This window comes from Myotis yumanensis, unplaced genomic scaffold (genome assembly GCF_028538775.1).
Source record: "Myotis yumanensis isolate MYYU_CA2020_CCGP unplaced genomic scaffold, mMyoYum1.0.hap1 SCAF_16, whole genome shotgun sequence".
Classification (NCBI taxonomy): Eukaryota; Metazoa; Chordata; class Mammalia; order Chiroptera; family Vespertilionidae; genus Myotis; species Myotis yumanensis.
In genome coordinates this window covers 19733686-19747777 of record NW_027223767.1, presented here as the reverse complement: position 1 = coordinate 19747777, position 14092 = coordinate 19733686, and the positions used below count along the sequence as shown (strand labels likewise).

Genomic DNA, 14092 nt, shown 5'->3' with positions numbered 1-14092 from the left:
CTGGAGCCTTGGCCTGAGGCCCCACTTCCCTTAACCTCCTCCCGGTAATCCTTCCCGGATTCTAAGGCCACCTCTCCACACAGTGGCCCCGGCTACACTGGTTCCCTGGGAGCTCCATCTCATCACTGGGGGTACAGGCAGGAGTCACTGACCCCCACTTCTGGGCCCTACCTTCAGCTTCCTCCTCGGGGACTGCCCCAGACTGTTTCCATCGCTGTCCTCCCTGGGGCTGGAGGCAGATGGCAGGTGTGCAGGGTCCGGAGTTGGGGCTGATCACACCCTCGGCCTTCCAGGCCTGGCCTCCCCTATTCCCAACAATGTCCTTTCCCAGGGTGCCCCTCGCCGTGCTCAGCCGTGCTCAGCCTCCCCTGGGGTCTTGCAATGATTCAATGCCCCCAAGGACCTACCTGGGCCTTCAGGGTGGGGCCCAACATTTCAGGGGGAGCCCCAGGCCTCGGGTCCCTCAGGCCCTTCTGCCACCCTGAGCCACCGGGCCCCGTGGAGTGCTGGGAGCAGACAGAGATGCTCGCTTCCCTTTTATTTGGCTGCTGCTGATCACCTCTCCCAGAGCACAGACTTGGCATCAGCACAGGCAGGGGCAGGGGACCCCACACTGTGCCAGCAGACCACACCAGGGTGACCCCCACTCCCACATACAAGTCCCCGGTCCAAAAGCACCCATTCTGCTAAAAAGCAGCAGGAGAGAACAGGAGTCAGAGGCTCCGGAACAAAAGTCACTTCCAGCAAGAGTTCATCAGGTCCAAATGTCAGGAAGAGCCGGCAGGCGCGCAGCCCCAGGCTCAGCTCCTTCCCGCTGGCCAAGCCTCCTTTCCCCGCAGGCTCAGCGCAGTCTCACTGGGTTTTGTTCTGGCTTTTTGCAGTCTTCTCTTCTGTAGTCATCCCGACCTTGGCTCCTCCCTCCACCAGTCCCTGCGCTGTGAGGGCAGGTCAGGGATGCGGGTAGCCCAGCCCGGAGCCCGCCCGCGGGTGGCCCAGCGGCCAGGCCAAGGGCGCCCGGGGACACCAGCGCCAGCTCCCCGCGGAAGCCTGAGCCAAGCCCGGCGCCTCGGGCACTGGCCGCCCCAGGGGCGTGTGCGGGGAGCACGAGGCACAGCGCGGTGCGAAGAGCCCTGCGGGCGTGGGCGCCGGCCCCTGCGGACTGGAGCCCGCGTCCCCGGCGGACCCCGCGCGCTCAGCCTGGCGGCGGCACTCCAGGTGCCCGCAGGGCCAGCGGGGCGCGGGGCTGGCGCGCAGGACCAGGGAGAGCGCCGTGATGCGGTGGATGGCCCGGCGCAGCGTGGCGATCTTGGAGAGCCTCTTGCCGCCGAGGTCGTGCCGCAGCGCCCTGCGCAGCGCGTTGAAAGCCTCGTTGTAATCCAGGATGCGCTTGCGCTCCCGCACGTTGGCCGCCACGCGCCGCGCCTTGGACCGCACCGGCCGGGCGCGCTTTTTACTACTCGGCACCTCCTCTGCCTCGCCCAGGCCGCGGGGGGCGCCGTTCTCCCTTAGCACCCCAAAATCCTTCCCGGCCTCCAGGCCAGAGCCCCCCAAGTCCTTGACAGAGCCCTCGGCCCCCTTGAGGCCCCTGAGGCCTGGTCCTGGCGCGCCTCGGTGCATGGCCTTCTCCAGGCCTTGCTGCTCCGGCTCCGGCTCCGGCTCCGGCTCCGGCTCACACGCTTGGCAGTCCCACTCCGAGCCTTGGCTCCGGCAGGCTGGACACTCCCAGGACAGGGCTCGTTAGCTGGGCTTTATGGCACCACGTGGCTCTCCGCCCTCCCCATCCATCCATCTCCCTCCTCCTGCTTTATTACCTGCCTCCAGGTAGGCTGGTGAGGGAGGGACCAAGAGGAAGGAAGCAAGGAAGCATGCAGATTCTTGTGTGAGGGGACCAGCCCGCCTCGCCCGCCCGGGACAGTGCCCCAGCCACCGGGGAGAACCTACTGCCTCTCTCAGGGCCCTTCTGGGGTAGCTGGGCTCCATTTCTTCCTCCACCCCACCCCACCCCACCCCACCCCAATAGAATGCCAAATTTGGCCTCTGAGCAGGAGAGCAGATAGGGGCACAAGGGTACTTAAATGTGTTTCAAGAACCTTTAAAGTTCTTGTCAAGTCCCGTGGGCAACCACGGAGCTGATATGGGAGGAACAGGACTGTCCCGCAGGAACAATAAGGGAGGGGCTGATCTGATACAGCGGGCCCTGCGGGTAAGATGCGCCTGGAATTCCTGGCTTGTCCAGCTGGCAGCGAGGCTGTGGGATTCTGGGTTCCGGTTTTGGTTAGGCCTTACCGGCCCCCACCTCCCTCCCTGGGGCTCTCCTTTCTGCAGGCAGAGCTAGACGGAGTCACCAGCAGTGGGGGATGGAGAAGACTGTCCGGTGGCCCTCTGCATCCCTGTGGTACCATCAGGGGCATCTTTTGGGCAGCCTTGTCTCATGACACAGCACTGAGTTATGGACTTCGTGAACCCACCTGCCACCCCCATCCCCCTGGGGATTTGGATTTTAGACAGGGTCTCAGAAGAAGAATAAAGCTTAATCCTAGATAAGGCCCCCAGTGGGATTTCAGGCATCCCCAGAGAGTCATTTGGAGCCCCAAGATACGTCTCATTCCCAGCCACGGCCAGCTGTGGAGTCAGCTGGGGGGGTACGGGGTTCCCCTCCATCTGCCAATATGCCATTAACCCCCTTATTTCAAACTGTGAATTACTCCACGGAGGAAAAGACCTGGGCACTGGGAAACAAATACATGTATTTATTTGTGTGATTCTTAGTTTTATTGTCTGTCTTGCCTACTAGACTGTAAGCATCCTAAGGATGTTTGTATTTCTGGGGTTGTATCCCAGAAATACCTGCGGAATTAAAAAGTGAATGAAAGCAGCTAAAACTGGATGTTTCCTCCTCCATACTCAGTCTGTTTCCCACCATCCCCACAACACACACACACACACACACACACACACACACAGGTACACACACAGAGGTACACACATAGGCGCACACAATCACACAGACACACGCAATCACACAGAAATGCCCGCCTCAAACAGAATTCTATACAGAGCATAGGCACTCCTGTCCACCCATCCAAATAATATGTCAGTCTTGATGGATCTCAGAATGGGAGGCAGGGAATTGGGGCTTTTAAGTGCTTTTTTAACACTCCTCTTCATCCCCCGCCCCCCACCCCACCCCCACAGCCAGTGACCCCTCACAGAACCTCCCCCCTAGGGCATAGTTGGACACAGGAGTGCTTCCAGAGAATTCTACTGGACAGGTGGTCAGAGGGAGACCTGTTTTAGTTCTGCCACCAACTTGCTACGTGACCTTGCGCCAGTCATGCCCCCCTCTCTGCCCCTCAGTTTGCTTTTCTTTGCAAGGAAGACATCCTCTCCACAGGGGGAGACAGGCGGGGCCAGCAACGTAATTTGCAGGGCCCAGTGCAAAAGAGAATGCGGGCCCTTTGATCAGAATTAGTGAGAATTTGAAGGTGGCGACAGCAGAGCACTAACCCGAGCTTGGGTTCCTTCTGCGCGTGGCAGGTCCCACGCCCAGGAAGCCGGCCCTGAGTGTGGGATAGAGGAGGATCGTGGTCATAACAAGCTCAAGCTTGGGATCTAAACTCACCTGCTTTTTGACATTTTCATATACACCCTGGGGAAAGCTTTCCCAGGGACTCAAGGAGATGGGATGCAGTGAAGAGCAGCCTGGGGAAGTACTGCATCTGGTTATCAGAGGGTCGTCTCAGCCTGCCTGTGGTTCCCAGGGAGCCCATGTGACCCACGATCAGGAGGAAATGGATGGGCGAGACCAGAGCACCCCCATCTCCATGGAAGATGGAGCTGACCTGTCGGAGGATAGCCTTCCCTTCCCACTCACCCCCAGGGCAGCCTCCTGGAGGGAAGAATCTGCCTGGGGCAGCGCCGGAGCTGAGGGGAGGGTGTCAGGTGACAAACAAGCTGAAACTGCTTTCAGCTGCGCTTCCTTCTTCCTCTGAGAACTGCCAGGCCACAGGATGCTGCTCAGTAATAATTAGGAACAATAATAGTAATATTGATACTGACTTCTATTAAGTGCTTACTATAGGCCAAGCATGGCACTGTGTGCTTTTTAAAAATATATTAATTATTTTTTTCTTTTGAGAGAGACAGAGAGAGAGGAAGTGAGAGAAAGCGAGAAACGTCGATTTGTTGTTCCACTTATTTATGCATTCCTGTGTGTGCCCACAATCTTGATGTATCCAGATGATGCTCTGACTAACAGAGCTACCCAGCCAGGGCCTCCTGCATTCTTTTTAAACATATATTATTTTAGCCTCATAACTACCTGATACAGAAGGCCCTGATATTATAATACCCATTATACAGACTGGAAACTAGACTCTGAGAGTTAAGTAACTTGCCACAAGTCAGAGGGATGAGCTGTGGCTGAGGCAGAATTTCATTTCTGGGGGTGTGGCTGCTATTTGAAGACCAAGCTCTTAATCCTTCTTGGGCTTGTACCTCCATTTTCCATTCAGAGAGCACCCCTACCCCCACCACAGCCCCCAGAGCCCCCACTGACCACCTGTAGGTTTTAGAGGCCTGGCATCTGCCCTTTGAAACAAAATCCAGTGATATATTCAAATAGTTTCAACCAAATGTGAAAAATAAAAAGAGCCGGGCTGATACAGAGAAAACCGGGGGATGGTGGGAGGAGAATAGGGAAGGAGGGTCCCCCAAATGAGGAGAGACCAGCAGAAAAGAGTAGAGAATATGGGCTGGAAGCCAGGAGACGTCAGGAGCAGCTCAACTGCCTGTCTCCCGGGCTGAGATGCGCTGCCTGCGGTTTCTTGAATAATTCCAACTCTGATCACAGCTGAATGATGGCTGCCAGGACCCCAATGGCTACTGGGACCCTGGGCAGAGCTCCAGAGACCAGAAGTGACAGGCCACTGCCCACCAGTTGACCCAGGAGTAGCCTGGGGGGTTCAGGATCAGCCTGCAGCTCCCTGCACGCACGTGCTGGGAAGGCTCTGGGACTCCGCCTGTCAGAGCTCTGGATGGAGTCCCATGGCCTGCAATCCTCGCCACTCAACCACCGTCCCTCCTCTGTGCAGCCAGCCCTCGGCCCTCCCCCACAGAGCTTCCCGGTTCTTCATTCCGCCTTAGGATTTATCGTCTTGTACTTCTATGCTCATGCTGGGACCACAACTAGGCCACCTCTGTATTCCCAGTTCCTGCCTAGCACAGTACCTGGTACTAGTAGGTACAAGGAAATACTTGCTGAATGTTGAATAAATGGCGTCATCTCTGAAAAGAAGATATTCATGAAGCTCTGGAAACTCCACACTGGTCTGACCAAGCAAAGCTCTACATTGAAACCCAGTAAACATGTATTGAGCACCTATGAAATACCAGGCCCAGTGCTGTAGGCTTTCACATGTGTTGACAACCACAAATGTGTATTAACTTCAGTCTACAGAAACTCCATTATTAAAAGAGAAGAAAGTAAACTTTGCAGCCGAATAGAAATGCTTCCGAATTCCTCGCCCACCCAGGACCCCCCCATGGGGCCTGGGGGGGGGGCGGGGGGGGGGGCGAAGGGGGTTTGATGGTTGTCTTAAAGCCTGGCTCTCAAACTGTTGTAGTAGGGGCAGCGGTAGCATCTGCAACATCTCAGACCCCACCCTAGATATTATGAATTCAAAATCCTGTCTTCACAGCAAAGCGGTTTAATGCTCAGAAAGATGTAATATATGTTCTTTCAGAGTCTGGCTCGGTAGTTATGAAATTTTAGCTTGCCCAAGAACTATTGTTCAGGGTTATATCACAGTGCCTTGTGTACCAAATTCTAAGTCTTATTCAAGGATAATTTTGACTCCACACAATTTTTTCCCTTTTTTTTTTTTTTTTTAAATCATCACCTGAGGATATGTTCATTGGTTTTAGAGAGAGAGGAAAGGAGAGTGAGAGAGAAACATTGATCCTTTGCATCCCATAGGTACCTGGACTGGGAACCTGCCATCTAAGGATGTGCCCTGACCGGAATCGGACCCATAGCCTTTTGGTGGATGGGACGATGCCCCGCCTGAGCCACCAGGCCAGGGCACAACCTCCTTCTTGACCTTAACTTGAGAACGTCCCCACCCATGGTTAGATGGAGGGAGAATTCGTCACAGTGGACAACTAGGAGGCTTGAAAAAGAACAGGAAATCTGTAAAAAGGGGAGGTGGGGATGAAATTGAAACACAGATTTCTCCGCTGACCCCCTACACGTGAACCTTCAATGGCCATTAGAGGTTAGTAAAATCAAAGAAAATGCCCAGACAGCCGGGTGCTTCCAGCGCTGGGAGCCGGCCTGCAGCCCTGCCCAGGACGGGCCTGGCGCTGCTGCCTGTTTCTTACAAACATTTCCAGGCCGCGGGTCCGGAAAGGGCGCTGGGCTCCAGGTCATCATCTAAGCAGTGGTTCTCAACCTGTGGGTCGTGAACAATGAAAATACATCCTGCATATCAGATATTTACATGAGGATTCATAACAGTAGCAAAATTACAGTTATGAAGTAGCAACGAAAATAATTTTATGGTTGGGGGTCACCACAACATGAGGAACTGCATTAAAGGGCCGCGGCCTTAAGGAAGGTTGAGAACCTAAGGCCTCGCTCTCTTGACTAGCAACCTGGGCTCCCAAAGAGAGGCGCCCCGCCGCACCCGGCCCACGAACGGAGAATCCGGGGGACTCCCGGCGATCCTGGCTGCGATGATCCCTCGTGGGGGGGCTCCGCCCGACTTCAAAGGCGGGCGGCGGGGCAAGTATTTCCGCGGCACCTGCAGCGGCGGCGGTGCCCGTGCGGGAGGCTGGAGGCTGGAGGATGGAGGATGGAGCCCGCCCCTGCCCGGGAGCACCGCTCCTCCGCGCCCGGCCGCAGGGGGCCGGCGAGGGAGGCGGGGCCGCGGCGGTGATTTAGAGCCGGGCGGTTCCGCTGCCGGCCGCCAACGTGCCTATTACCGCCCGGCTCAGCCAGGATTTCAGAAATTCCTGCTCATCCTCTGGAAATTCCGGTATCAGTCCCCCGAGGGAGGACAGAACCCCCACCGTGGAGAGAACCGAGCCCACGGGGTCCTGAGGACTGGAGAGCAGGCCCCCACAAAGGCGGCGCGGCTCAACTTAGAGGCGGGCTTGGTGTGGGAGAAATTTGGAATCAGCAGGTTTGGGCTCCGCTTCGGGCTTTGTCCGTTCATTTATTCATTCATTTATTCAACGAAAATGTATTGACTGCCTACTGTTCTAGTCAGCTATAAATAAAACAAAAACCTGTCCTCGTGGAAGTCACATTTTAATGTGGACAGCAAATAATAAGGAAAATAAGTAATTCATGCAGTAAATAAGGACCATTAGAAGTATATTAGAAGGTGATAAATGCAACAGAAAAAAAATGACACCAGAAAAGACAGAGTGTGAGTCTGTGTGTTTGGGGAAATGGGGCCGTGAGAGCAAAGAAAGCCAAATGAGAAGGTGACCTCTGAGTAAGGACTGGAATGAGGCCAGGCATGGTGGCATCTGGGGGGAAAACTTGCAGGCAGAGGGAAGAGCGTGTGCAAAGGCCCTGAGGCCAGAGGGAGTCCAATGGGGCTGAGCAGAGTAAAAGGTGAGCTGGGGTTGGTGACATGGTCGCACAGGCTGCTGCAATATCTTCCACTGCTACTTGGCAAGAGATGGGAAGCCATGAAACATTTATCTCCTCCCCTCCATTCATGGATCTTTAAAAACAAAAGAAAAACCATTAGCTTTCCCTTTCTCTGTCTGCTGATGAGGACTCCCTCCACCACACCCCTCTCCCTCCTCCCTCCCCAGGTGGCCCTGCCTGTTCTCTGGGGGTCATGTCCTCCTCTCTCTTCTCCTGCCTCCACTTCTTCGCTTCTGGAGGCCTTGCCCTCCTTTGATTTTTAAGTCTTTCCCTCTCCATTGGCTCCTTCCTTGGAAATGCAAATGTGTTCAGGCTGCTTCCTCCAATTGTCCTCCCCTACACCCTGGAATGAATACCTTCCCCCTTCCCTTCAGCTCCCTCCCTAAATTATCACCCTCATAGGCCATCTGGCTCTTGCCACCTTCCAATCCCCACAGAAACCCTCTTCTCTCTCATCATCTCCTGTGATCTCATCAAACCTTTCCAGGTCGCCCCAGCTGGTTTGGCTCTGTGGATAGAGTGTCAGCCTGGGGACTGAAGGGTCCCAGCTTCCAGTCCAGTCAAGGGCACATGCCCAGGTTGTGGGCTCGATCCCCAGTAAGGGGCGTGCAGGAGGCAGCTGACCAATGATTCTCTTTCATCACTGATTTTCTATCTCCCTCTCCCTTCTCATCTGAAATCAATAAAAATATATATATTTTTTTAAAAAAAAAATCTTTCCAGGTCAATTGTTACACATGGATTGAGCACCTACTATTTGCCAGGTCTTGGATTCAGTACTGAAGATATAATGATGAACAAAACAGACCTGGTCCCGCCCTCCTGGAGCTTGCCGTCTGGTGAAGAAGGCCATCTCGTAAACAAAAGATCTCAATAGCACAACACGAAAGACTGTGCAAGGGTTGGAAGGGGTGCGGAGGGTGGAGTAGGGACTTCTTTGCGGGGCCAGGGAAGGTTTTACAGGGGAGATGAGGCCTAAACAGGATTTCAAAGGAGGAATAGGAGTTTGCCTAGCAGACAAGGGGTGGAAAGGCATTGAAGATTGAGGGAATAGTATGTGCCGAGACCTGGAATTATAATCCATCCTTGTATGATGAGGAAAATACAGTAAATCAACTTTGCCAAACCATGATGTGCAAGACCAGGGAGTGATGGGAGATGAGGCTGGGACCACTAGGCACCATGCCAAAAAGCTTGGTTTTGTCATGTAGGTAACTAGGCACCACAAAGGGGGGTTCAGCTGAGGAGTGACACAGTCATCTTCCACTTGTCGGTAGAGCTCCTCTGAATAGTGTAGAGAATGGCTCTGAAACAAACTCCAGGCAGGAGGCGACTGTCGGGGTCCAGGTGAAAGAGGAGGAGCCAGAGCTATGCAAGCCTGCCCTAGCCAGTTTGGCTCAGTGGATAGAGTGTCTGCCTGCAGACTGAAGGGTCCCACGCTTGATTCCCGGTCAAGGGCACATATTTCGGTTGCAGGCCCAATTCCCAGTCCTGGTCGAGGCACATGTGGGAGGCAACCAATCAATGTGTCTCTCTCACACTGTTGTTTCTCTCTCTTTGTCTCTCCCCGTCCCTTCTACTCTCTCTTTAAAAAAAAAAAAAAAAAGAGAAAAGAACCGAAGCCTGACATTTCTGAGCAGCCCCTCCTCAGTAGGGTTCACTGTGGACGTGGGAGAAGGCTCAGGAAGAGCAGAGAGCTGATGGGCAATGGTCACCTCTTCCTGGGGGCGGGGAGAACTTATGGCCCTGGGGCTTGTGGTGAATTGTGTGTGTGTGTGTGTGTGTGTGTGTGTGATTGGTGTTTGCTGTGCAGCATTTGAATAATCTTGCTATCTGGAGGGAAGGCCCCTCCATGGTGGGGCTCTGGGTGGGAGAGGTTTCCAGCCAGGACAGACAGGAGTCTAGGTATGTCCTAGACCCGTGGTCGGCAAACTGTGGCTGGCGAGCCACATGCGGCTCTTTGGCCCCTTGAGTGTGGCTCTTCCTAAGCCTTAGGAGTACCCTGATTAAGTTAATAACAATGTACCCACCTATATAGTTTAAGTTTAAAAAATTTGGCTCTCAAAAGAAATTTCAATCGTTGTACTGTTGATATTTGGCTCTGTTGACTAATGAGTTTGCCGACCACGGTCCTAGACTATGGAGCAGGTGTCCCAAAGAAACAAGCAACAGTAGAGAAACTGCCCTACCGATCCCAGGGCCGGTGGTCTCCAGTGACTTCCTGTAGGAGCATCCAGAGGAGGTTACTGGCTAGGTTGTGGGTCCAGCCACGCAGTTTCCTGGAATCCCTACACGTTTCCCAAACTTAATTCCCAGCCTTTCTTTCCAACAGGTCTTGTGAGATACCTCGGAGCTGCCCAATGGCTTCCTCTTTTGCTTACGTGAACCAAGTTAGGTTTCGTTGTTGACAACCAAGAACCCTGACAGCACAGAGCAGAGGGAAGCAGCCGGCCTGTGTCTCTCTCTTACTCCCAAGCCGATCCTAGTCCCTGCCATTGGCCAGCCCTGAGAGCTGGAGCAGGTGCTTTCCCTTCTCTGAGCCTCAGCGTCCTCGTTGGTGCGATGGATTGGTAACTGCATCCTAAGGGAGCTGTGAGGATTAAGTGACGCAGGAAGCCCTCAGTGCAGTGCCTGGCTCATAGAAGGCCCTCAGTAATACCTAGTTGTCCTAGCAGATTTACCCAGCATCCCCAGGAGGGGGCGTGCAGGGGTTCTTTCTTCCCAGCTCATGCAGGCAAATGGGCCTCTCCCAGCCCACAGAGCAACATCCCTCCACAAGCACCTCCTGAGAGATGGTTCCTTTTTGATGGGAAGCGAGGATATTTCTTAGCCCTTCACCTACACTCCCCTCTGCTGTGTCCATAATGCTGAACAGCCGTGTGGTTGTCTGGGCTCTGGAATTAGACCTTTATTTATTAGCTGTAGAGCCTCGGGCAAGATGCTTAGGTAACCTCTCTCCAAGCCTCATTTTCCTTATCTGTAATTGGACATACTTTGTAGCACTGCTTTTTCAGATTTCTTGTGAGGATTAAATAAAACCGAACATGGTGCGCGCTCAGCACGGGGCCTGGCTCCACAAAGATGCTCTACGCCAGTGGTTCTCAACCTTGGCTGCACATTAGAATCACCTGGGAATCTTTTTAAAATCCTGATTTCTGGGCCTCATCCTCCGGAAATTCTGTTTCTTTGTTACTAATGTTGTGGCACCACCCCATAACAAAGAAACAGAATTTCCGGAGGATGAGGCCCAGAAATCAGGATTTTAAAAAGATTCCCCGGTGATTCTAATGTGCAGCCAAGGTTGAGAACCACTGCTCTACGCATATTTTCTCCTCCTCCTACCTCCTGGATCCCTTCCCCACCAGCCTGGCCATTGCAGCTGTAAATCATCCAGGCAACCAGCGCATTCTCCTCCCTCCCACCCAGGACCACACTCCTAATCACCTGCACCCACTAATGACCTGGTGATTGGCTTCTCGTTAAAACAATGTGCTGTTAGCCAGGGTCTCATCAGCCATGGATCTGCCCCAGGGTCAGTCAGGGGCCAAGTAGGAATTCTGGGTCCAGGGCCTGACTTGGTGTAGACCAGCGGTTCTCAACCTGTGGGTCATGACCCCTTTGGCGGTCGAACGACCCTCTTTCATAGGGGTCGCCTAAGACCATCCTGCATATCAGATATTTACATTACGATTCATAACAGTAGCAACATTACAGTTATGAAGTAGCATCGAAAATAATTTTATGGTTGGGTTACAACATGAGGAACTGTATTTAAAGGGCCAGAAGGTTGAGAACCACTGGTAGACAGTGTCCCAGGGGAGGTCCCAGCTCTTGTGAGGAGGGGAAACGGGCCCTGTGAGCAGTGACAGGAGGCTAAGCCATGTGTGGTCTGAAAGACACGTTTCTGCCCCTGGGGGGCTCCATTTTCTCATCTGTCAAGTGGGAATAATAAATGATGATGCCTTGTAGGGTTGTGTGAGGACAGACTGAGATCAATCAAATGTAAATTTCTGTAGAGGTCAGTACATGGTAGCCATTATTATTGTCGTTATTGCTTTCATCATCATTAGATTTTGATTTTTATTATTGGAACCCAGGTGCCAATTTTTCCAGCTCCATTTGGTGAATGGCTGATTCTATCGCCGATGATGATGTAATGCTTCATCATCTCTATGACGTAATAATGATATAATGCCCCTTCCAGGCATCTCTGTTGAGTGCTTGTCTAATCCCTTGGCCTCCTTGTTCATTTACCGAATTGTCTTTGGGTGCCCCTGGCCCTTTACACTCTGTGGCAATTCAGAATCCCTTTGTTTTGTTTAATCATCCCTGTCGTTATCCTTCTGTGCTCCTTTCATGCGTTGTCTATGTATGTTTCTCTCTCAGGGTGGCTTCCCTCCTGGTGGCGGAATGGCTGCAGGAGTCCCACGCATACTCTGCCAATGCACAACAGGGGGACAGAACCACCCGGTAGGCCGCTTCTGAAATCCTGACCCAGAGAAACTATAAAGGTCCATTGTTGTTTCAAGCCAATACGTTCTGAGGTCATGTGTTACACAGCAACACATCGTGGATGCAGCAGTTACAGCCTTTCCTGTAACTGGCTGAGTTCTCCCGTGAGTGTGAGCAGGAGTGATGCGTGCCACTTCCACGCCAGCCCATAATAACTTAGCATGTGCGGCCTCGGTTGTCCTCCCCCTTCCTCCTGGCTGAACACCGGGACAGCCAAGGGAGCCGCCATGAAGACCGTGGGCCCTTCTCCTGCCTGGAGAGCTGCCGGGAAACTGCCCGACCAGGAGCACCACAATGAATGACTGTGTAAGTGAGACTTGGGGATTTATCCACAGCACCTGACATTACCTGAACTGTCTTTCATACAGAGCTTTGCAAATAACTTCCTTTATAAGTCAGTGTTTATTTAAATCTGCTCAGACAATGACTCATTTCTGTGCTCGGTGTTACCTCCTGCACCTCAGATGTTCCATCCGGGATCATTTTTTTCTGCCTGAATTCCGTCCTTGAGAATTTCCTCTGGTGAAACGGCTCCCTCGCCTTTATCTCTCCCGTACAAGTCTTGGTCGATGGTTATGATTCTTAATAGCTGTGAAGATATGATGTTGTCTTCAGTCGCTTTGAAGACAACATCATTGCTGTTGGTGAGATGTCAGCTTCAATAACAATTGCTCCTTTGAAGTTATTTGTTTGGAAAACTCTTCATTGTTTTTGGCTTTTGGTTTTTCACTACGATGCGTTTAAACAACTTACCTTTTAGGATTTGCGGGGCTTCTCGACTATGTGGTTGTTTCAGATTGATCACGTTCCTCACTTTTATCTTTTCAAATATTGCTTCTGTCGCACTTTTGCGTTCCTTTCACCGGGTTCTCCAGTCACACAGTGGACGAGACGTTCGCGCTGTCTCCTTCACACCTGTTCTCACTTCGGCTTTATTCTGCAGACAATTGCCAAAAGCACTTCCATAGCTTCCGTTTAATCTGATCCTCCTCGCTCCTTGGGAGGTGGTCGGGCAAAGGGCCTCTTTTGCAAATGGGGCCTGAGACTCAGCAAGGGAAAGACATATCTGCCCAGGGTCACACAGCTCACAGGGGGAGCAGGAAGACAGCGAGCCTGTGGTCGCCGAGGGGTAGGATGAGCTATACCAAAGAGTTCAAGCTCCAGGGACAGAGGGCAGGGATGGGAGTCCCGGATCCACTACCCAGGAGCCCAGTGACCTTGGGCAAGTCAATCGCTTCTTGCTTGGATTTCTCCGACCGCAAAATGGGAACAATAATGACCAACTTACAGGACTGTTTGGGGTAATTAATGCCATAATATATGCAAGATTCTTGACACCGAGTAGGCATTCAATAAATATTTGAGGAGTGAATTAATGAAGCGTTTAGCCCCCTCAATTAACTTTAGCTGTGGTTGTTATCCTGATGTTTATATTGTACTTATATATAAATCTATAACCGTTTATTACTATCAAGATTGGCATGTCAACAAGACCCTCAGAATTTGGGAGCCTCCCAGGTCTACTGCCCACACCCCCACCTCCCCCTCCTGGCTCCCGGAGACGTGTCCAGCCCCGATAAACCAGGCCCCGCAGGCACCCCCGCCCCCGGCCTGTAATTAACCTGCCGCAGAGGGCGGATCCGGGGAGGTGCCGCCCACCCTGTCCCAGGGGCTTCCTGCGCCCCGCCCTCTCCAGGAGCGGGAGGGAGGGAGGGCGCAGGGAGCTGGGGGCTCCCCACGACTTTCTGATTTATCGCCCTCTGTGTGAAGGAGATTTACGAGCTAAGGCCTGGAGCCTGGGCTGTGTCGGAAGGCGCGGGGTGGGGGGGGGGGTGGGGGGGGCGGGGGGGGGCGAGGGGGGGAGCGCGGGCGGGGCCCACAGGAGAGGGAGCCGGGTGATCACCCGCGTTAAGTCCC

General features: G+C 53.3%; 1 protein-coding gene across 1 annotated transcript; it reads right to left on the bottom strand.

Annotated features, from left to right (window-relative positions):
* Positions 1-948: 948 nt before the first annotated feature.
* On the bottom strand, positions 949-1617 carry BHLHA9 (basic helix-loop-helix family member a9). The gene has a single exon (XM_070395258.1). The coding sequence runs from the start codon at positions 1615-1617 to the stop codon at positions 949-951; it is 669 nt and encodes a 222-aa protein (XP_070251359.1).
* Positions 1618-14092: the final 12475 nt, after the last annotated feature.

Excerpts from the sequence above, each read along its gene's own strand:
- BHLHA9 (XM_070395258.1), bottom strand. The coding sequence starts at position 1,617 with ATGCACCGAGGCGCGCCAGGACCAGGCCTCAGGGGCCTCAAGGGGGCC.